Consider the following 23464-nt stretch of genomic DNA (forward strand, 5'->3'; position numbering starts at 1 on the left):
AGGTCTTTAATCAAACAGCAGGAAAAAAAGGTGTACCTGATAACACACCAAACTTTGCTCCCGAAATATTGTCGACAACGCCTACAGGACCTCTCTTTTCAGGTTTAACGTCGGATTTTACATTTCCATTATCCGTCTCTGAAAGCTCGTTGGGAAGAGGATACACAAACGGATATACTGTAATTTCTATTTTGATAACGACATCCTCTATACTCCATTAGTTACGCTCACTGTCGCTCTCTGCATACCTGGAGTATTTCATGGCAAAACTGACTTCAGGTCCATGTGCGGCCATTCTGGACAAGACTAGTTTGATCCTTTGATGTACATCAAGCGCATATCGGGGTCGGATAACGGTATGTAGTACAGGCTTTAGAGTTGAAAGTCGCCCCTTTGTAATATTCAGTCTGTAATTGGTCCTTTCTCCTGAAACACGCTATAGACCAATCAAATCACTTCGCCTATCCTTCAATTTGGCCAGGAAATGTATAGGTGCCGAGAGCGAAAGTAATCATAACTCTTTAAGTATCGAGGATATAATAACGGATTTGATCTGATGAATTATTTGAGCTATAATTGAATATATCACTGAGTGACTGTCATTATGTAAATGTAAAAGTTCTATCCAAGCAAGTCGAGCGAAACTTTCAGCACACCTCTTCTTCTCTATCCCATCCTTGAAAGCAAGGTAAATAGTGTATGGTAATTTACGAAAGACAATTATTAGAACTATCTTGTAAACGACAGTATTCGTATGGGACCAGACCTAAGGCCCCAACCTTTGCAGTTCTCACTTTGTCTGGGGTATTAGAAATTCTTATACTTAAGTATATGACACTTATATCGTATACTAACACAGAATACGGAAAGTTTAAATGTATTATTATCATTTAGAGTATATAACGATTAACACCTACACATACCCCACAGAAAAATGGCTTAACTAAATAGCTATGCAAACTCTGACGTGTTGAGAGAGTCTTCATTCATTCAAACTCGAGCTACACGAGGACAAATATGTACCGCAATAGTATAAGCTTTTTAGTAACATCTATGACATCCCCATATAGATCTGGTCTAATGCAGAGATGCAATGACACGTTTCAAACTGTGAATCAGGTTTATATAACAAAACCTCCGACCCTATCAATTGAGCATGAATATATACATCAACGTTGACCCAGGTCGTTGTCGTCAAACCGGTGTTATCTCTTGACAGAGAAACGCCACTTTTAACATGCCTTGAACCAGGATGTGCCTAGATAGTTATCATAAAGACAGATAATGCTATATCATAGTGGTTATTCCTGTATTATGTTATCAAACTGAGATATCGTTATCTATCAAACAACAGGTATTAGTTGTGGACCGATATGATGAACGATATAGAAAAGGTCATGGTCCTAATGATATGATTTAATACCAATCAGAATGAAGCAAATGGGATACAATTTTGTCATCGGTCAAATTGTCACGAATTTGCAGAGTGCAATCGGTTAATTAATGTACAAATGACACGTGCTTAAAACCATTACAGTATCGTTACACCACTTAGTAAGAAACTGATTTATACATTAAGCACTGTATGCAGATTATTTCATGGTAAACCCCTTTTTTATTTGCCTCTGTGATAAAAAAGACAATTCTTCCATTTCATCGTTGAAATTACACATAAATGTTGATAAATTAAAGCTTCCCTCGTACTTTAATGTTGATAGACATACGGGACAAATCGATCATGATCGTTTAAAATGAAATTCTTCTTAAGAACGTCTTTCCAAAAAAAACATTCTTATTGAAAATCCAAGTGTGTTCCTGTAGTTTAATTGAATCAGTTCAGATTTATCTTCTTGAGTTCTAATATAGCGTCCCATGTCGTCAGTATAATCTTCCTACCATAAGTTTATACTTTAATCGTTTTATGTGGTGATGATTCAGCGAGTATCGTAGCAGATAATCCCGATATGTCTAAGGCTGTTCAGACAATTCATTAGGAAAGTAAACGCCTCGTTCCTCTCTAATCAATTATATACACCCACCACCATTGTATTAAAGCGTATCCAGTATTTAATACAATGTGAAAATTTACAACCTTGACAAATTTTGGCACCGAACTGATTTGATTCGGAGGTGTATGTTTGTCCTACTGGTTCCTAAAGGACACGATTGAGCATGGAGAAGGATTCAGACGAAATATAATGAACTAGATATGTAGTCTGATTTAAAAGCGATATTTTTACTTCCCAGATCTAGTCTGGGTTGTGCCATGTAGACCTGTCATACTATTTAATAGATAGTATGTAATAGATATATACACATTTATCACAAAGATACCACTGTATGGCTGTCTCCGCCGTATGAAATTGATATATAATATTCGTGCCAAATCGTTTGGTTTTATAATGCATATACTTAAATGCCTACAGACCAGTTGTTGTGTTGGGCTCGTTTTCATACAACGTAATGTATTTCCGCGGGTTACCATGGCAGCTGTACTTTGTGAAAGTTTATTGGATGAGAAGACAAATTAGTATATGTCTGTAAGTTTTTCTTTTTTAATTCACTGTGTTGAATTGTCCGTTATTGTATATACTGAATTAAATCAATAAATTTTGTTCAAACAAAACCTTTGTTTAGTATGAAATCGATTTTCATTAATATCCATATTGGTAAGTTACACAGAATATGTAAAAACACTCCATTTAAATCGTGCATGTTCAACACTGCTTTAAATTGCCACGTCACAAAAGTGTGACATCATACGATTTGGTTCTGTTGACAGTGTTAAACCTTATGACGACTAAAGTCGACCCTATGTTTGTTACAGGTCATGTACGTACCTTTAATGTTCTATAAATACAAAACCACTTGATTTTTAAGATTTAGCATAAAAAAGTCTACAGACAAAACATTTGACACACTCAAGAAACCATTAAACAGGGTACTTGACGGTAACTATGCAAACACACCGCGCGTGTTGATTTCACCCGATCACCTGGGGACACAAAATCTTTGTAGATTTAATACGAAGTTCTGACATACTTATTAACCCCAGAGACGTATATCGCCGAATCATCGTCAACAGTGCAACATGTTTTTAAAAGATTTTGCAAACGACATACAGGTCCATTTAGTACTTCTCAAGAAATACCAATAACAAACTGTACTGGGCGAAATCCAAGATGGCCGCCTGTCGGCCATTTTGTTTTTCTGATCAAACCCAAAATCAAACGACACAACTAGAGACCAAGAGAATCTTAGATGTGAAATAAACAATATTTCTTGAACAGTGATAGTAAGATATGTTTTCAAGAAGCTAGATGGTTTCTGTTTCATAGATGAAACCACTCTTTTTTCTGTCACCATCTGCAATATTAACGATGACTTTTCTTAATCATCGCAAGCTTGTAGCTTTATAAGGCTAAGAAAATCATCTACAACCATTCATTTTCTCAATGAACAAACAGAAGCTGCGGAACCTAGCTTTAACATTTAAAAGAAAATTAAAGTATTGGTTTAAAGCATCAAATAATTTATTTTCAAAATACATGTACCTACAAAATGGAATCTATTGCTATCACTTAAAATTGGAGATAAATTGGCATGAAAATGACAAAAAAAACACTGAATTAAAAACTACTAACATATTGCACAAACTGAAATTCATTGTAACTTTATGTCGAGCTTGAAATTTAAAAAGAAGACCTAGAATCAGAAGAATATATGAAATAAAACTACTTATTATCATTAAATATATGTATAATATTTGATCACCTGGAAATCTGATATTTAGTGCAGGGAATACTGTAATAGATGTTGATTCCATTTGTTCCAGTTTTTGTAATTTTACCAAAAGCTTTATGCCAATGGTACATATTTTCACCTAAGTATTGAAAAAAAACACTATAAGTATATTTAAAGTATCCTCTTTCACCCTCAAAAACCGCAAGAAAAAGAGGACCCATATAAGATGACAATTTTCTTAATAAGAGAAAATATTGTACATATAAATATCTATATATATTAGAACAGAGACACTGTTTTCTCTTTTTTTTTTCTTTCATTTTATACACTAGATAAAAAATTCCAACTGTGGTTCTCATAATACTAGTGTTATGGTATTGAGTGATTAATACATAATACTAGTGTTATTGTATTGAGTGATTAAAACATAATACTAGTGTTATTGTATTGAGTGATTAAAACATAATACAAGTGATATGTGAAACATAATGAGAACATTATATATAGTGTATAAAGTAAATTCTCTTTTCAATTATTCAAGAGGACAAACAACAACAAATACAAAAATGTATTTCACTGCGACTGAGACATTGCGACTGATTTATTAAATAAATCAATTCATTTTCAAACAAGAATATGCTTCATAGACAAAAAAGGCATATATGTATATGCACCTGCAAGAAAAAATGCATAACCATAGCTTAACAGATCAAATACTGAATATTATTTCCAAATTACTTGTTGTATAACTATTTTAAGAGGATATCAACAACAAATCTACACAGTTAAGAAAACAAAAGTAATATAAAGAGTGTCTGTCTGTCACTACCTGTGTTGCCTGAATGACACCTACAGGTAACACGAGGTATGAATTTGCACATGTAAATCTCAGACCATCACGCCACCTATTGGCGATGCACAACATAAAGAAAATAGTTTCAACCTAATTCAAACTGGTCAAATGGTTGAAATTAGATATTTTCACAGTACTTTGTTGAAGATAGCACTATAAAATGGTAAAAAAAAAAAACACAAAAACTTCACATTTCTTAAGTATAATTTATCCTTTTTGTTCTTATGAATGCACATGAGTATTACAAGTAAAACGTTTACATAATTCAAGTATTCTATTCCAACATATATCTATTGTCATGCTCACTTTTTACAAAAAGTCTATCTAACCCTAATCTCCAAAGGACTCTCAAAATTGAACCAAGTTCATTATTTCAAAAATCCAATGAGTCCCCCAAACAAGTAGTTAAACTACCTTGTCTAAAGGTATTGATTTTTGAAAAAAAAATATAAAATACAAAATAAATAAATAAATAAAGCACATATCTCAGTTTGGACATTTTGAACGTACACAATCTACCTTTATGACCTGATGCGCAGACAAAATTGAAAGTAGACGTTTCTTTTGATATTTTCCACCAATTACGTTCACAATTTGAACTCTTCCAAAACTAATGCTACAAATACTTTTTTTTATACCTTTTCTACATATATAAAACATTGATTCATTTGTTTGGTTGCACTTCAAATTCACTGGAAGCTAATATTTTTAAAAAATGAAACCAGACATGACAGATATAATTTGAAGCAGTTTCATGTTACTAAAGGTATGATTTGGAGTAATTATGTAAAAATAAAAAAAAAATATTGATGCATTATCACCTGGTCGTTCTGATAAGCACTTTCCTGGTCACAGTTTTCCAAACCATTCCTAAAGTAAGGAAACTCACCATAAAACCAGACATTTACATATGTATCTCCCATAAATACTATTAATTAGAAGATATGGACTAATTAAATCACAGTGACCAGAATGTACAAGTTGCTGAATTATCTATGACAATGACAGTTTGAAAATTCTAAAACCAAGTCAGGCTTCATTCATGTATAAGTAACTTTACTCTCATCCCATTCATTGCACTTCTTTTGTTAAAGTTGTCTGACATACAAAATGTACATTATGTACTATAAATTCGGTTAACATGCTGAAAGTGATTTCACCAGCAGATCACAACACATTTGAGAGGTAGAAAATAAGCGTATTTGAGTGAATATTTATCTAGATACCTCTTTGAATGAACAAGAACATATTTCAGAGAAAACTTCCGTACGTAAAAACCACCTTTTTAAAGGGGCAAGTGCAGTGCAGTCATGGATACTCCTAGCAACAACATCGATTTTACAATCATAGGTATCATGCTGATTCAGGTGCTAAGCACCCATGTATTTTCCTTAACATTTTTAAATACACCAATAGATACAGTTACATCACAGGTGATTATTGTACTTATAATACAATACGCAAAGCAATCAATGTTAAGTTTCAATCACAACACACACTGAGTGCCACTAGTGAGTGGGATATCTATATTTACTGATCGACTAGTTTCAGCTCTGATGCGAGGCTTCATCAGGGCACTCATACAGTACTTCAGTACTTCAAAGACAAAATCTTATGTATTCGTGCCCTGATGGAGCCTCACATCTAAGGCAAAATTAGTGAGCAAATGAATAACCCATAGACTGACGATAACACATGGGGTGTGTTGTGACTGATACTAACTTGGATTAATTTTTATATATTGTTTCATCGCCCTGAATACCTTTGGGTATCCACACCCAACACTGGTCCCTCTTAACTGTTGAAGAAATATTCTAAAATGTCAAACCACACACTATGTGTAACTTTCTATCAATATCAGTTTAGAAACACCCAGTAGCATACCTTTACACTAAGTTATGTGAAATTATCAAACGATTTTAAAGATAAATATGTATCACAGACAAAGAACATTACATATATATAACATAAATATACCTGCAGTAAGTGATGATAATACGGAGCCCGTTAACTGACATGCTCCATACTTATATTATTTCGATAAAACGAATTATTATTTCAAAAAAACGAAATAATATTTCGAAAAAACGAATTAATATTTCGAAAAAACGAAATAATATTTCGTTTAAATGAATTGTTATTTCGAAAAAACGAAACAATATTTCTAATAAACGAATTAATATTTCGTTTAAACGAAATAATATTTCGAAAAAACGAAATAAAATAAGTATGGAGCATGTCAGTTAACGGGCTCCGTATGATAATTACATGTAGCAACATAATTTTTTATTTATATAAAATCCCTTTTGTAAAATCTTTATCACTGGTTTCAATGCATGTCCACCTGTAAAAACATTACACACGTGTATGTATTTGTAGGTGTGTTTTTCATTGATATGAGACACTTTTCAGGTAAACCTGTATATATGTATATATGTAGGTAGACAGCTACAATATTTCAGTATGTCAATTTTAATGTAAGAAGATAAAGTTTCCTATAACACTTTGAAAGTATACACCACATCTGGTCATCACTTTACAATAGAAGGGGCCAGAATTTAATCATTTCTATGTCTAACCTTCTTGTAAGCTATCATATCAATTTGGATTTCTGCTGTAAATTTAGAGTAGATAAAATGCACTGAATGTCATGATTCATAAACAAAATTAGAAAGCTTAAGAAGTAAGCAAATGTTTTGATTAAAACCTAAAAGATTTCTCATACCCTTAAAATAATTGATAATCTGTACATCTTCTCATATGCATAATGCCTTTTTCCTATATATGTGTCATTTAAAATCTTTTCTATAATCAGGTTCAAATCTTAATTTTCTGATGGCTATGAGATCTGTTGAAACAGCTACTTTAAATTGGTGTTAACTTTCACCATGTACCAGTTTGTAAAACAAAGAGTGCGAGTTTTGTAGCAGGACCCTCGGAGAGTCCAGTTCAGCCACTTGACCCTGGTCCATCACCAACACCCTGTCACTGTCCATTATGGTGTTGATTCTATGGGCAATGGTCAACACTGTACTCTCCACAAACTCCTGGCGGATTGTTTCTTGTATCAGCATGTCCGTCTCCAGATCTACACTGGCTGTAGCTTCATCTATACAAAGTACCTTAAACGGATGAAAGCAACGATTACATATCCATATCACTATCAACATGATAAACCACATGTCCACAGCAAGGTTCAGATACAAAATACAAACAAACTGGTTTTGTTTTATTTTCTGATCAAGCCAAAATTATCATCTATTGATAGTTTATGCTTAACCATTATCAGAAAACGTTTGCTATAAACTTTGTGTTCATGTATGACACAAACTCTGAGCAGTCCTTCAGAGCAGAAAATACAATAAAATTCTACATGATATGGATGCCAATGACAGAGAAGAAAACAAATCTTCATAAGCAGCTGCTTTTTATTTGTCTTATCATTCTTTCTAAGGGTTCTACAAGCACACCTTTCTTTTGTTCAAACTTTGCTCTTTTCTCAACAACTCTAAAACAGATTTGTTAGTACTTCAGAACTTCAGAATTTCCCCACCTTTGCTTTGGTAAGAAGTGCCCTTGCCAGACACATAAGTTGCCTCTGACCAACAGAAAAGTGCCGTCCCTTTTCTGCCACCTCCCCCTCGAGTCCTCCAAGTCTGTCTACAGGTAGGCGAAGGTGGCATCTGTCCAGGACACCCCACAGTTCCTCGTCACTGTAACAAGACGTGGGGTCGAGATTCTCCCTGACGGTACCACTAAAGAGGAATGGGTCCTGAGGAATCACAGCCAGATGTCGTCTAATAAAAATTAAAATGTTTCACAAATCAAAATCATCGCCACATCAAACATATTTTCATGGTCATTTATTTTTTAGCTCGGCAAATGTTTTAAAACATCTGTCTCCTCTATAAAGCCTACTGATAAATCTTAAAGCAAATATTTCAGCAATTGTCAACTGAACATACATCAATACAGGACAAATCCATCAACACAGTTATAGAAATCTTGTATCAGTCATTATTGTCACCGTAATCCAATGTCAGTATTCTACGACCTCACAACCAACCAGTGGTTTTAATCATTTCAACACACACTTGAATGTTATGATGAAGAAGAAACTAACTGCAGCTTACGTGTAGATGGGTGTTTAATCTGTCTACTAGTTTCACCTCTATCACAGAGGCTTCATCAGGACAAATTTTGCTGACGGAAACCCTCTGAAGTATTCTTCAGGAAGAAAACTTTTAATTGTTAACTGCGATATAATGTACAATAGACAATTCTCAAGGGCAGGTGAGAGCCTTAATGTTCACACAGGTCATGTTTCTTTTAAAGTTTGAAGCAGTTATCAATTAAAACTATGGTAATGAAATATCATAACCAGTGTTATCTTTTAGCTCTCCTGCTTTTACTGTCCAAGGTTTTGCTCAAGAACCTAGAGTTAAGGGCCTATAAGAAGGAGGTTAATTCCTCTTGGGTGTCGGGCCATATGAAAAATATTTTGTCTATACATCTCCACCAAGCAATAGGTTCTTACAGGGCAGCTAGAAAACTTTGTTCTAAAAAGTAAATAGGAATTCAATGTGATGTTTACATCTTTTCAACAGGACTGATAAATTCCTATACACTCTAAAGTGTGGTTCTATGTTGGCCAGGATGTTAATTCTTTCTGAGTCTTTCTCTACTCTAGGTCTCTTCTTCTCTGGATAGTTTGGTGGGTTGTCAGAGTTGTAAGTTGTAATGTATGTCATGAATCAATCACATATCTAACTCACAATCATGAGCAGTTTTGTGTATCTTTAACATTACCCAGAACCAGTGTCACCTACCTCACATCCGTACATTACCCAGAACCAGTGTGACCTACCTCACATCTGTACATTACCCAGAACCAGTGTGACCTACCTCACATCCGTACATTACCCACAACCAGTGTGACCTACCTCACATCCCTACATTACCCACACCCAGTGTGACCTACCTCACATCCCTACATTACCCACAACCAGTGTGACCTACCTCACATCCGTACATTACCCACAACCAGTCTGACCTACCTCACATCCGAACATTACCCACAACCAATGTGACCTACCTCACATCCGTACATTACCCACAACCAGTCTGACCTACCTAACATCCTAACATTACCCACAACCAGTGTGACCTACCTCACATCCGTACATTACCCACAACCAGTGTGACCTACCTCACATCCATACATTACCCACAACCAGTGTGACCTACCTCACATCCGTAAGATCCAAATGTTGAATATTCATCCCATCAATCTGAATTTCTCCATGACTTATTTCTACAATGCGAAACAGTGCCAGAAAGAGGCTAGATTTCCCTGACCCAGTACGCCCAACAATGCCAAGTTTCTCCGCTGAGTATGTACTGAAGGAGATTCCATTCAAAGCATCAGGTAAGCCAAGTCGGTACTTGAGGTGTACATCCTTAAACTTGATCAACCCAGACTCTGGCCATGTCTGTGATACCTAAAGAAATCATGTAACGAATCGTTATAATCATTATAACTCTATAGTAGTATACTCAATACTCCAAGGGTCCTGATCTCTTTCACTCTCTGCACTCCTGGATCAGGTCATGGCAAAATTGAAAGAACAAGTAATTTGATAGATCAACGCCATTACCTTGAGATTTGTTTGATGTACATCAAATGGTCAGACTAGTGTTTTTTGTCTTGTTGTCCATGGAACCTTCAATTTTGCCATAACATGTTCCAGAGTGCAGACAGAGAAAGTGATTGTAACCCCTGGAGTATTGTCAAGATGGGGAAGATTTTACTATGACATGTTCCAGAGTGCAGACAGAGAAAGTGATTGTAACCCCTGGAGTATTGTCAAGATGGGGAAGAACCCAATAATTGTTAAGTACAGACAATGATCTGTTTACAATGTAATATTAATTATTAGCTCTCCTAACTCTCCCATACAAAAACCTAGGAGAGGATTAAACAGACACCTTAAATCAAGGGGAATCATGTCAGGAGGTAGTGTTCCTATCTCACAACCCTACGGATTTACAACTTACTTTTTCATGTGCTAGACTGCGGCTGCATCAAAGTCAAAATATCTCATCAAAAGGAAAGCTTTAATGTTAAAATCATGACACATGTCATTACATACTGTTCCTGTGATCCTGATATTGGTCACTTTCCTCACTGCCTAGTTCATACATATCTATGGTTTTCTCTAGATATCTGAAATAGCATCAAATCTTTGATAATACAAACTCAGAAAGTGGAAACTCTCCTCCTCCCATTCCTGCAATGAACAAAGGACAGAGCAACCCCACCCTCCATACAGAAATGGCTTATAACAAGAAAACCCTTATCCCTAAAAATCAAGGATAAAACAAAAAAAAAAGTCCTTTCTATCTTTATAAGCCTTACAAAGCGCGAGTATTCTCACATCTCAGTCCTAGAGAAAGTATGAAACAGAAAGCCCCCCTCTCCCCAACCTTATAGCACCCCTAGGATGAGAGCCTTCCACCTAAAAACAGAAGACAAACAAAACAAGTGCATTTCACCAAGATGACTTACAAATAGGGAGCCATCCCATCTCTCCTGTGGAATGTTATCAAGATACTGTTGAACTCTCTCCACACTGACCATCTGTTTCTCTGTCTCAGTAAAGGAATTGACAACACCACTCAAAAGATTTGTCACGGACAAGGCATAGGAAATGGCCAGACCCACAAGACCTATACAAAATCAAAATGCATAGATACAAATACAAAAATAAACGAAAATTTTTTGTACAAAGTAACAATTTTAATTCTTTATCATTTTATTGCCATTTCAACAAGTTCTGTATATCTAAACATTTAATTCAATAATATTACCAATAGATTAGAAAACACTGATAGAAGTATAATCATTGTAATTTAACTGAGACCTACAGGATTTTAAAAGAACTCAAACTTTTGCCAGTTATCTCCCTTCAATAGCCAGCTCATGAAGATAGAGTAACGTAGAGAAGGAAAACTTTGGCCATATTTATCCTTCAGTAAACCCCGGGAAAGAAACGTTTAAACTTCGACTCAGATTCAAGGGCTGGACATTTACAGAACAATGGATCTGCATGTAACTATTATGAACCATAAAAAATATCAGGGGGTTTGTTATCAGGCATAAGCTTATTGTATGATAAATATGTGTATCAATCTACATACTGACAAACAGTTTCTAGTCAGTTTGTGCAGAATTTGAATATAATTTAACAAACAGGATTGCATTTCACTTTCGAACATGAACTTCACAAGCAATTTTGATCATATTTTCTTAAAAAACCAACCAGTTTATGACATTGAGCCTTAGAGACCAAATACAACCTACTTGGAAATTACAGCACCAACAACAGTCAGCGATAATACGAAATACACAGCTTCTAGTGTACAGCTTGAAGCTGAAGTCTTTGTATTGAGTGGTGTACCTGGGTTTACTGATTGGAAGTGATGTTGTAAGACAGCGATGAACGCTATCCCAGCCACCATGATAACACCCATCATCTGTAGACGAAACCCCAACCAGCTTCCAACAGCCCCTGCTACAAACTGAGCCCTCTGGTTCAGGTCAAGGCGACGCAGATTCTCTGTCTGGAATCTACAAATAGACATCACAAAAATCAGAGCAGGCATCCTTTCAACAATCATCTTTATAATAGTCAATACTTCAACCAACCAAAAACCTGAATATGCATATACATGTGTTTCAGAGCATCAACTTCAAATTACAAAAAATTGAAAACAACAGAGCCTCACTCTCAACATCAGACATTATTTTGAATTATAATTTGTTTCCCTGTAAGCATGAGCACATTCTGTAACCTGAATGATGAACGACAAAAAAAAAAAAGATCGAACGCTGACCTTGGTGTCTGCCTGAAGGCACGGATGGTGACAAGTCCAGACACTGTCTCAGAGAAGTGGGCATACATAGGAGAAAGTGTAATGCTGGATATTCTCTTTAATTCTCGAGAAGTATGGCGGTAATATTGCTGCAAATAATCAACACAGTTATGAATTCAAGTAAAACAGTATATCAGTAAATTATATATATCATTATTACAGTGTTCTAAACTATCTAGGATAAGTCACTATGAGTTGCTCTCCAATACATTATACATTCAATACAATAAACTCTTATCACACAAACATTGAAGATTTTACATGCACTTCCTTATCAATCCTACTTACTATAAACATGAAAATATTTTAGAAATTCTTAATTCAGCACTTTTCGTGCCTGAAAGTATAGCATTAAAAAATGACTGTGGTAATTGTAGTTTCTGTTAGTTGTTTATATAGTAATCATCATGTATGTGCTAATTAATCACTATGCTTATTCATCACTATGCTAATGTATCACTGTGCTAATTCATTAATATGCTAATTCTTCATTGTGCTTATTTGCCAAAAATTGATGATGTGCTAAAATTGTGCCAAAGTATGAAAATCATTATATACCAGTAAACACTGTTTAAGCAAACTACAGAAATATAAGGCCTACATATAGACTCAATAATTACATACTAAATCTGTCATAACTAATTGCACAGAGATGTACAGATGACTAACAAGCTGCTTCCAGCATAAATCTACCTTCCTAAAAAACAATCAAAATTGTGTATCTTGTTCAGAAAACTAATGCTTGAAATGACAGTTTATCATCATAATACATTAGCTTTACAAAGCAGAGAAAGAGATTGCCTTATACCTGTATTTTGTAGTAAATAGCTCCAAGTGGAACGAGAAGTAGGGCGAACCATGGCAACCCATAGCATGTGATGGCTATGGTACCAAGGATTCCATAGAGCTGGGCCAGGAAGATGTTCATGATGAAGGGCAAAGAATCGTCAATGGCATAGAGATCAGATGAAAATCGGTTCAGGATCCGACCTATGGGAGTGATGTCAAAAAACGACATAGGTGCCTGAAACATAGATACATACGTAAACATTTTAATCAAACCTTTTTCTTCACAGTGAGAGTGGGTGGTTGGGTTGATTGTTGTTTTATATCCTACAAGCATACAGGGTCATTTATGGATGTGCCAGGTTTGTGTGGTGTAGGAAAGCCACCAACCAGTGGCCAATATCTTGCAAATACCCAACAATGGCCTCAAACCTGCGATCCAGAGGAGGAGAGAAAATGACAAAGACAGTCAAATGCCCTAACCACTTGGCCACAGCAGCCCCTGAGAGTGGGCGTAGCTGCAATCAATTCAATAAGACCAGCCTTCTGTCAAAACCTAAATATTCTCAATAACATATATGTATACAATACACAGTTTATTATACCCTTCACAGTAAAAGTGAAGGCTATATGTCTACTGTACATGTTACTGCAATGATTCTCCTGTATCAATCAGTGACTTTGTATTATGTTTACATACATTTGAAACTAGTAGGTCAAGGTCATTTCTATACAAATAAGTAAGAATCTACAAGTTAAACACATCTATTACATGAAGCTATAATGGTATAATCTCCTTGATCAAGCTTTTTCTAGAGCTTCACAAAAATTTAACTACATACTAGAAGGTTCCTGAAAATGCTGAAAAAAAATGAAAATTTGAAGACATTTACCTATGTGATATTTCGTTTAAATAACCAGTGCTAAAACAAAAATAAAGACATCAAAAACGTTTAAAAAATAATATCCTGGCCTCGAGTGCCTGTGTGTGAGACATCAAAAATAAGTCCATGTATTTCATTTGAATATTAAATACCATCCTCAACCAAAATATGCTATATATTGTACATTATGTCAATGCAGTCATTGTACACTCCTAGTTCTGTAAATAAAATCACATTTTCTTTAGCTTTTATCAAGATGAATGCTATACATGCTATAATGTAAGATTGGATGGATGTACTGATGTGTAATGTAGATTTACCCGCAAGATTTTTTCAAGCAACTTGTGATGAAGGATTTTTGCAGCACATATCCCTCCATATGCAAATAGAAATGCGCGGGCCAGGGTGAAGAGTGAGTTGGCTCCTGCCAAACAACCATAAACTGTTAGGTAAAACCTGATGTCATCTTCACTGCTTGTAGCATTGTTACTACTCACTCCTAAATCAGAATCCACAGGTAGGGTCAGTCTGAAATCATTAACCAATTCTCAAATTTATAAATCACTGTTATCTAGGGTAACAAATCTGTTTGATATCAAAAGACTGCATGATAATGTAAATCATTTATAATCACAAGGGATTATATTTCACATTTATTTGCAAGCAGTATCATTTGCAAATTCAAACCCCTTGGGAACATACTTTTGCTGATTTTGTACTTAAATAAATGATTTTTGAAGTATAGTTCCTGCAAAATCATGTATTCACGAATCAGACAGTCACTTCTCTTCCGCAAAATTAAATACTCACTGAAATAAAGTAATTTACAGTAACTGAATTAGGTTTCATTATAACAACAGGTAGATTACACATAAGTATATTTTTACAATAGATACTGTTTATACTCTCACATGAAAGATAATTACAATTATATGAGAGCTATTATTTTATCAACATACCCACTGAAGGTGACTTCTGATCCAGAACTGGCCCCACTAGACAAAGAGGACCAGGACGAGTTGCCAGAGTTTCCATTGGTGGTACTGTTGCTGTTTGACACCCAGTAAGACAACCACCAATCATTGATGTTTCTCGAGGCTAAAAAAGGGTACATTACCATATGTGGTGTCATATTTGACAAAAGAATGCATTTGTTACAAAAGACGGAGATGAGATAATCGCATCAATCACAGAACAGAACAAACCATACTATGAGGAACACATCATTTTGATCAAAACTGAGGATGCTTTAGGATGCATTAAAAGTTTACTTAATTTTTTGTGTTCATGAGAGAAATGCACATATAAAGCTGCATGAATTCATCAATCTGTAAGCATTTCATCTGTATTTTGAGAAAAAACATAAAAAACAAAGATCACTGACCATTTTGAGAATATTTAACAAAAAAAAAACATACATTTTGATATCTATTTTGTTCCTTTGTTTATCTAGAACTGTACTATTCGAACAGAGATATCAACTTCTTTGAAATATAAAAGCATTACGAAGTATTATGCTAGAATATGAAAAGCATACTATGTATGTTCTATTTCAGTGTTGATTTCGTGAAATGGAATCCAAAACATAGTCAATAAGAAATTATTGAATCAAGATGAATGTCAAAGCTGAATTTTCAGTTTGTGAAAGTCTGATACTTGCAATTGTTTGTTCTTACCCTGAGATTTAAATTTATACAAAATGAAATTTAGAGTAACACTGCTATTTGGCATTAAAATAACGTTCAGCACATAATCATATATGTGTTGTTCTTCCGAAAAGGAGTTTCAGATATAGAAAACTGTCAATTTCTTAAAATGTTCTAATTTTCATGCCTTTTCCTGACAGTTCAACACAAAAATTTCAAAATTTCAAAATTTCACAGGTTAAAAGGGTAGCCGATATCATGAAATATAAAGTTTTACCTATGCTTTGAAACAAACCTTGCATGAAGAGAAGAGCCAGGAGTACAGATGGTGCTAAACAGTTGCCTACAGCTCTCCAGTATGACTTGTACACAGATAGTTTGACCACACCAGTCTCCTTCTCCTCATCACCAACAAGTGCCCCATCTTGACCACTATCTAACTGGTCAGTCTCATCCTTTCCATCGTTGTCCTTACCGGACATCTGATTTTCTGCAAACTTGATGTCAACAAGCACTTCTGAGGGAGGACCTTAAACAGGATAATGATACATGTCTATTAGGATTCCTGTATCACAAATGACCATCAGCAGGAAGGTTAGAAAGTGTTAGTCTGCTTCTGTATCACAATGAGCAGGTGACCTTTAAGTTTACCTTTATCATGAAAACCTAATCAAGCAGGTGTTTCACTGTATTAATCGATATTGTACATGATATTGTGATACAAGTATGTACAAACAAATGCCGACATAACTCTATAAAGCTGATGAAGACTCACCAATGTTAGTGATAACACCATCATCCATGACAACAACAAGGTCAGCTTTTCCCAGAAATTTGGTGTGATGTGTGCATAGGATTCTAGTCTTGTTCTTGAGCAGTCCCATAATGCATCTTTCATATAAATGTTGCGCTACATGGGCGTCGACTGCTGCTAACGGATCATCTAATAGGTAAATTTCTTTATCCTATCAAAAATAAACAAACATCCAGTAGGTAAACTAGGAGTATATACATTGTTTTTTATTGTTGTTGTTTTTTGGGAGGCTTGTGGTATACCAAACAAGCCTCCAGAAACATTGTTACATACCCCTGTGTAACACACATTCTGTACAATAAAATGAAAACAGCTTTATCAGGGTGTCATTTGTATTACTTGGTAATTACCTTTTGGTTTGATGGTTTCACTTGTTTCTGTAGCATGGCTGTTTTTAGCCGTTATTTTTGTACAGAAACATACCAAAGCAACAAGACTTTTTTTCCTGCCTCCATATATACTTTTGTAACAACAATGGTACACGAAGAGGTGAATTTTCACATATTTTTGCATCACACAGAAGGGTAACATGGTACAAAAATATATGAACACTCCTATCATTTTGTCAGGCTATTGTCGGCCACCATTGGTAGGGGACACCTACATCTGAACCCCAATATATGATATATAAAGATATAGAGATCTCCAATTCTTACAAATACCTGATACAAGGCCCTTGCCAGTGACACTCTAGCCTTCTGACCCCCACTCAATGTCACACCATTTTCACCAACTTCTGTCTTGTCTCCAGCTGGTAGCATCTACAAGAAAATTTTATTCTGACGTTTTCAAATTGATGTAACACTATTGTTCATATATGGCATCACAATTGATTTCTGACAATTACAGCTGATGAAAATCACTCTCGGGTTTATCATACCACACGATATATACTGTATACAAACAATTATAAAATGTGCTAATTCATTGGATAACAAGCGATATCTGAAAATTAATTCACATTTTTTTGTAGCTAGTAATATGCAAAATTCTTTGACAGGTTTAGGAAAACCACACTCATCATTAGAAAAAAATGACAAAAATCAGAAAACAGAAACCTTATTGCTAACCTTATTGTGACTGAATCACTCATATTTACCCTGAGGTCCATATTGAGAGCTGCTGCCTCCAGCACAGACTCATACTTCTTGGTGTTGAAGGTTTGACCAAACAGGATGTTGTCACGTATTGTGGCATGCTGTATCCATGCCTCCTGAGCCACTAGAGCAAACCCGCTATGAAGATCTCTTAATGAGATCTGACCCTCCTCGCGACACATCTCAGCCAGAACAGCATGAAGCAGAGAGCTCTTTCCAGACCCAACCTTTCCAATCACTCCTATCAACTGACCCTAGTACATAAGAAAGTTTAATTGTGTTCAGGAACAAACTGAACATCACACTGGTCTCTGGTTTCACAAATAAAAAACTTATATATTTAGCTGGTAATTTTCAAGGGTGAAATTATTTGCTATTTTTTTTTAAACAATCAAATTATTTTTTAACAAATAAGAAATTTGTGATGTTGATGTAGAAGGACATCTATACACACAAACATGTCTCATTTCATGGATCATATTTTGGCAATCACATCAATGTATAACGAAACAGCAAAAACTTCCCCGCGAAAATATCCAACTAAATCGGATATAAATCCAATATGATTTTTCAAAGAGCTAACTCAATCATCAATAATATATGTCTTTAGGAATAGAATTTTTAAAAATTTTAATATATCTCTTGAAAGAGCCATATATACTGTACATTGCGACTATGTGCTTAATTCTGAAATATGATACTGATGTTTTTAAAATAAAAGTATACTGTATTGAGCTAATTTTTAACACACACAAAAATTCAGATATAGCTGTTGTACCTTGTACATGGAGAATAAGACCATATGTTTCAGAAGAGTAAGTGTTATCTGTTTCATTGATGACACCCGCCTGATACAACTGACATTTCACACAAGTTTTTAAATATAATTACGGTTGTACTCACTTGTTCTATATCAATATTAATATTTCTAAGTTTAAGTGTCCCTGATAGGCTAGTCACAGGGTCATGTTCTGTTTGGCTGGACTCAGTGCCAGGCGCTGATTGGCTGGACTCAGTGCCAGGTGCTGATTGGCTGGAACCAGTGCCATTTTCTGGTTGGTTTCTCAGTTCTTTAGTTCCAAGGGCAACAGAGGATAAAGTCTGCTCATTTTGCCAAGAAAATCTGCCTGACTTGATGGATATCATTCTTTCAGCGCTATATAAATCTGAAAGCAAATGTAAACATTTAAATAACTGTACTAATCAAGCAGAGAAGAATAAACCTACAGTAGGCTTATTTCTTCAATGATTTGTGATGGAATAAAATATGACTTAATTTGTCAATTATCGGAATGCATATTTTCATATTTCATCAAACACTGTTTTAAGCATTCCTTGTGTAGAAGTTGAAAGTACACATCACCTAACTAGCCTGAACTAGTGGGAATTTCCCACAAGTTGAAGTTGCTAGTTCCATTACTCCTTGTTATTACACATCTGGTGCCATAACAATAGGAGATTGAGTTGCTTCCTTGGAGATATCAATACTGGGTTGTTGTTTTCTTGGGGGTCAAAGACTTTGTGACGGAGGGAGTAGTGTAGTAAATTTAACTAAATTTCTCATTGATCAATTTGAAAACTGAACATTAGTTAGACCAGCTTATAAACATAAAGCCAGTATACCAATGGTATACAGTAGTGTGTCTGGATTTGTAAAATATGCACAATACCCTCAGATGTTTTGTAATAACTTCTCATGTCCAAGTCAGTGAGGGCTACATATTCCTGAACACGTCGCAAGGAGACCCAGGCTTCCATCAGACCATTTATCACCCAGGGGAAGGCATTCAGGGGGCTTATCAGCATCATAAACAGAGACAAACTTGTAAACACCTGTCAAAGAAAAGAAACACAATTTTTTTTTAAACTGCCTGACAGATACAGGTCCATGTATTTGTCACATTTTTTTATATATATTCAAAACTTCTATTGGTCAGAAAAGTGCATTTTGACAATGCAATTGCTTTCAATATATCATAAACTGTTCTTTCTAGTGAACTTATGGGTTTTTGAAAATATGAACAACTTATAAGCTTTATTGATAGTTCTGTCTAAAATTGGGGCCAGAAATTAAAGGTCTCCTCCTACATAACATGTATATTTGTAAATAAATATAGGTTAGAATATGAAGTACACACCTTGGCTGCTGTCAGGGGATTCCCCATCAGTGAGTAGGTAGTGAAGGTAAGTATAGATATGAGGACAGGTGTAGTCGCCCAAAAATACACACACATTGCATCAAGATACTTCCGTCCCTTTAAGCTCTTCAGCTCAGCATTTCTCAGCCTCTGGATCTCGGAACGGAAATGGTTTTCCCAGGTGTAGAACTTCACAATTCTCATCCCAAACAAGACTTCATTCATCATCTGTACACAGAGGAGTTCACCAGATCATAAACTGACTTCTTATCATGTTAAAAAATTTCTTTTCAAATGGTAAAATGCAATATATTCTTTCTACAGGAATGACATCTCATATAAAACATATCCTTTCAAGATGATTGCTCTTCACTAAACAACACATAGCAGGTTTTCATGTAAGGAAACTGTATTTTTTTTCACTCTGCTAGATAATTTTTCAACGACAAGTTAGCAGAATACTCTTCAGCTTTTGAATATGGAAGTTTATAACATATTTTTTACGTAAATTTTCCTCAATGATTTCATTACCTTAACCCTGGCGTCTTTCTGTTCCATCATATCCTTACTCAGCTCTCCTATCTTGTTGGCAAGCCACCTGTTGATCGGGATAAGGAGGAGAGCAAACCCTAGCCCAGCAAGGAAAGCTAGCCCCACTTGTAGATAAAGGAGATACAGAGATACTCCTATCTGGAAAGGTAAACTCCACATGGCATGGAAACTTGGACAAAAATTCACCATTCTGTCTGTATCAGTGCTCATAAAGTTTACAATTTCACCTGTACTAAACTTTGCGATGGATACACTGCCCACAGACAATGCTTTCCGGTAGATGGTAGTGATGACTGCACATCTCATTTTGAACCCTACATTTCGACAATGATAATCAAACTGACTAGAGCACAAAGCGCCAATGAGAGTCGACATCAACAGTCCACTAGCATACAAGTATCCATGCTGTTCCGGCTCATCTTTGTTCTCTATATATGTCACTAGCAGATTTAGCAGCATCGGTCCAGCAAAACCTACACAATCAGCTATCAGTTTTAAAATACCAAGGAGATAATACTCCCACCCAAATGCTCTATGTAAAGCCTTTAATAATGTTGGGGTTTCCTGTTGTCTGGTTCTTTGTTGTCCAGGCCTGATGTAGACATTTGGTGTCAAAAGGGTATCCTCACTGCTTTCATCATAATCATACAATGATGTCCCTCGTCTAGATGATGTCAGGATTTTTATAAACTTTTCCTCTAAATACATTGTGTTAAGTTTATTGGGCAGCAGGTATACATCAGATGCAGACGTTATTAACTTTTTGTAGCCTTTTACCATGAGAGGTTGTACCCAGTGGAATGTAAGTTTTGACAGAAATGATGACCCGTCCTCAGCAACAGTTACCATTCCTTGTGAACTTGTAATGGATCCATAATCAGTCGTCCCAGGAAACATCAGGCGCTCAGTTTCAGAGGGAGATATATTTAAACTATGACGAAGATAACTGTCACTCACAAGTCGATCACCAGTTGATTTGAGAGTGAGAATGTAAACAAGATGACAGAAAACAGTTATGTAAACACAATATTCCTCAGCTAAGTTATGAAGTGGAGAATTATAAATATGTATTCTGATGACACTGTAGCAGTGGAGACCATCAGACACAAAAGTCAGGAGATAAAGGAGTATCACACACAGAGGGCCTCGATATGTCTCCCAATACATGTGCTTGAGGTGGTAGGTGTATATACCATGTAACAACCAACTGGCACTTACCACACCTACATACACACTGTCTGCTATACTCGGCTGAATCTCCAGGACCATGGACATCCCTATCAATTGAGCTAGTGGTAGTAATAGCAACAATACAATAGTAATCAGTCGTAGTGTAACAAACCAAGGCATCCTTAATGATGAAGTAGTACTGGAGAATCTACGATGCACCTGCGCTCCTTGGTATGTACTCACTATAGCTAGAAGTACATGAGCTGGTATTATTAATGCTATTTTCTCAAAGCATGGACCGAAGTCATTTTTTCTCCAAGCTGTGAAGTTTTCATTGTGGCCACACATGGAGTGCCAAAATGTGGATGCCATTTTGATGAATATCGCTTGACTTCAGGATGTATTTAAATCTGGGTGTAGATCGAATTCATCAAAAATATAGCAGCCTTGTCACACATTTTTGACACATCTTTACATTCAGACCAGCTTCATCTTACAGTCACTCCAGAAATCACCTGTCAAAATGTATTAAAAACATTTCAGTTATACTATAAACCAAAAATGTTTATCAAAATGGTAATACATAGCGGAAAAAGAAAATATGTAATTTAACATGTACACTAAAAATACCATGATTCATCTGACATAAATGATAACATTTATCACAATACATGGGGAAGTGATATCTCAGTTGGGTATATTATTAGCCTACATAAAGCTCAGGTAAATATCCTAGATGTGCTTTGTTGCTACCAACAGAAATCAGACCTGATGTGACAATCCAAGGATTCACCAACTGAGCCAAGGAAGCAAGCTCCATCAGCTGACGACAGAGAGTGGTTTTAACACAGCCGCTTTATGTACGAACCACATTATACATATACACTGTCACAGTAACACACGTACATTATGTACGTGCATAAAACATCATATTTTACACCATTATACAACAGTAAAGATATTTACCATTTGTATGCGGCATACAAAATGTACATTTATATGTGAAAACATGATTGGCCAATTGGAATATTAAATAATACATGCATGGCTATACTAATGAAATGTGCATGGAAATAGTGTGCAGTGCACAGATAATTCGAGTTTGCAAGAGGAAACGGATGGCAACAACAAAGATTGTAGTAAACTTTTCTTTTTTTCTCCAAAACTGTTCATCTGAAAATTGCAAAGTTGCATCCGATCAGAGCAAGGTCATCTGGAAATATCAAACTTACTCATACCTGACTCATATGTCGCCCTTTCTCAGGGAGCGTCCGTTACGTTGTTTGACCCGGAGCTTAGAAGATCGTCATCATAGTCACATGAAAGCTTGTAAAAGATGTATTGAAAAGAATAATTAAGCGTCAGTAGAACGTTGATTTAATCTAGTTTCATTTTCGACTTGTACGGTAAGTTCTTTCTACTCCTAATTCTTCCAAGTAATTACCTATAGCTACTTCAACTTAGTGAAGGTTATGTCATGTATGAGAGAGACAACATGTACGATTTGAATAGGAGGGAACATAATTAATATTGATGAATGATGGGCAGAAATCGCATGTTTGAAGGATTCCGAGAAGACAATTTCAGAAGGGAGGTTGTTCCGATCTTGGATTGTTCGAGGGAAGAAGAATTCCCTCCTGACAGATGTTTTACAAGAAATAGAGAGAAAATTGATGCATTTATTTCTATGCCAGTTAAATAGTTGGATACTACATAGATTATTCCTTTACACAATATTATTTTAAGATTGAAATTAAAATACAAATATGATTTTAAAAATGCATGTCACTTTTTGAAATGCATATTTGCATATTTGCCTTTAGTTCAAAGGCAAACCTTGATTAA

General features: G+C 35.5%; 1 protein-coding gene across 1 annotated transcript; it reads right to left on the minus strand.

Annotated features, from left to right (window-relative positions):
• Positions 1–7329: 7329 nt before the first annotated feature.
• LOC132558364 (ATP-binding cassette sub-family C member 10-like) lies at positions 7330–21991 on the minus strand. Its single transcript, XM_060222910.1, has 17 exons — positions 20429–21991; positions 19898–20125; positions 19430–19592; positions 18663–18925; positions 17762–18013; positions 17325–17423; positions 16624–16813; positions 16144–16377; positions 15162–15300; positions 14523–14730; positions 13341–13556; positions 12494–12621; positions 12058–12227; positions 11166–11326; positions 9845–10098; positions 8151–8394; positions 7330–7719 (listed from the first exon to the last, which is right to left on the minus strand). Exons 1-17 carry the CDS (start codon positions 21989–21991, stop codon positions 7474–7476), a joined length of 4758 nt encoding a protein of 1585 aa, XP_060078893.1. The 3' UTR covers positions 7330–7473.
• Between the last annotated feature and the right edge of the window lie 1473 nt (positions 21992–23464).

Source organism: Ylistrum balloti, unplaced genomic scaffold, assembly GCF_031769215.1.
Source record: "Ylistrum balloti isolate Yb309-2 unplaced genomic scaffold, AGI_CSIRO_Ybal_v1 Utg370782, whole genome shotgun sequence".
Classification (NCBI taxonomy): Eukaryota; Metazoa; Mollusca; class Bivalvia; order Pectinida; family Pectinidae; genus Ylistrum; species Ylistrum balloti.

Bases quoted from the DNA above. Each gene is read 5' to 3' on its own strand.
- LOC132558364 (XM_060222910.1), bottom strand. From the start codon at position 21,991: ATGGCATCCACATTTTGGCACTCCATGTGTGGCCACAATGAAAACTTC. The intron at 12,622-13,340 runs GTATAAGGCAAT...GATTATTTGCAG, and splicing joins CTATTTACTACAAAATACAG to CAATATTACCGCCATACTTC. The intron at 7,720-8,150 runs GTGGGGAAATTC...CATCCGTTTAAG, and splicing joins CACTTCTTACCAAAGCAAAG to GTACTTTGTATAGATGAAGC.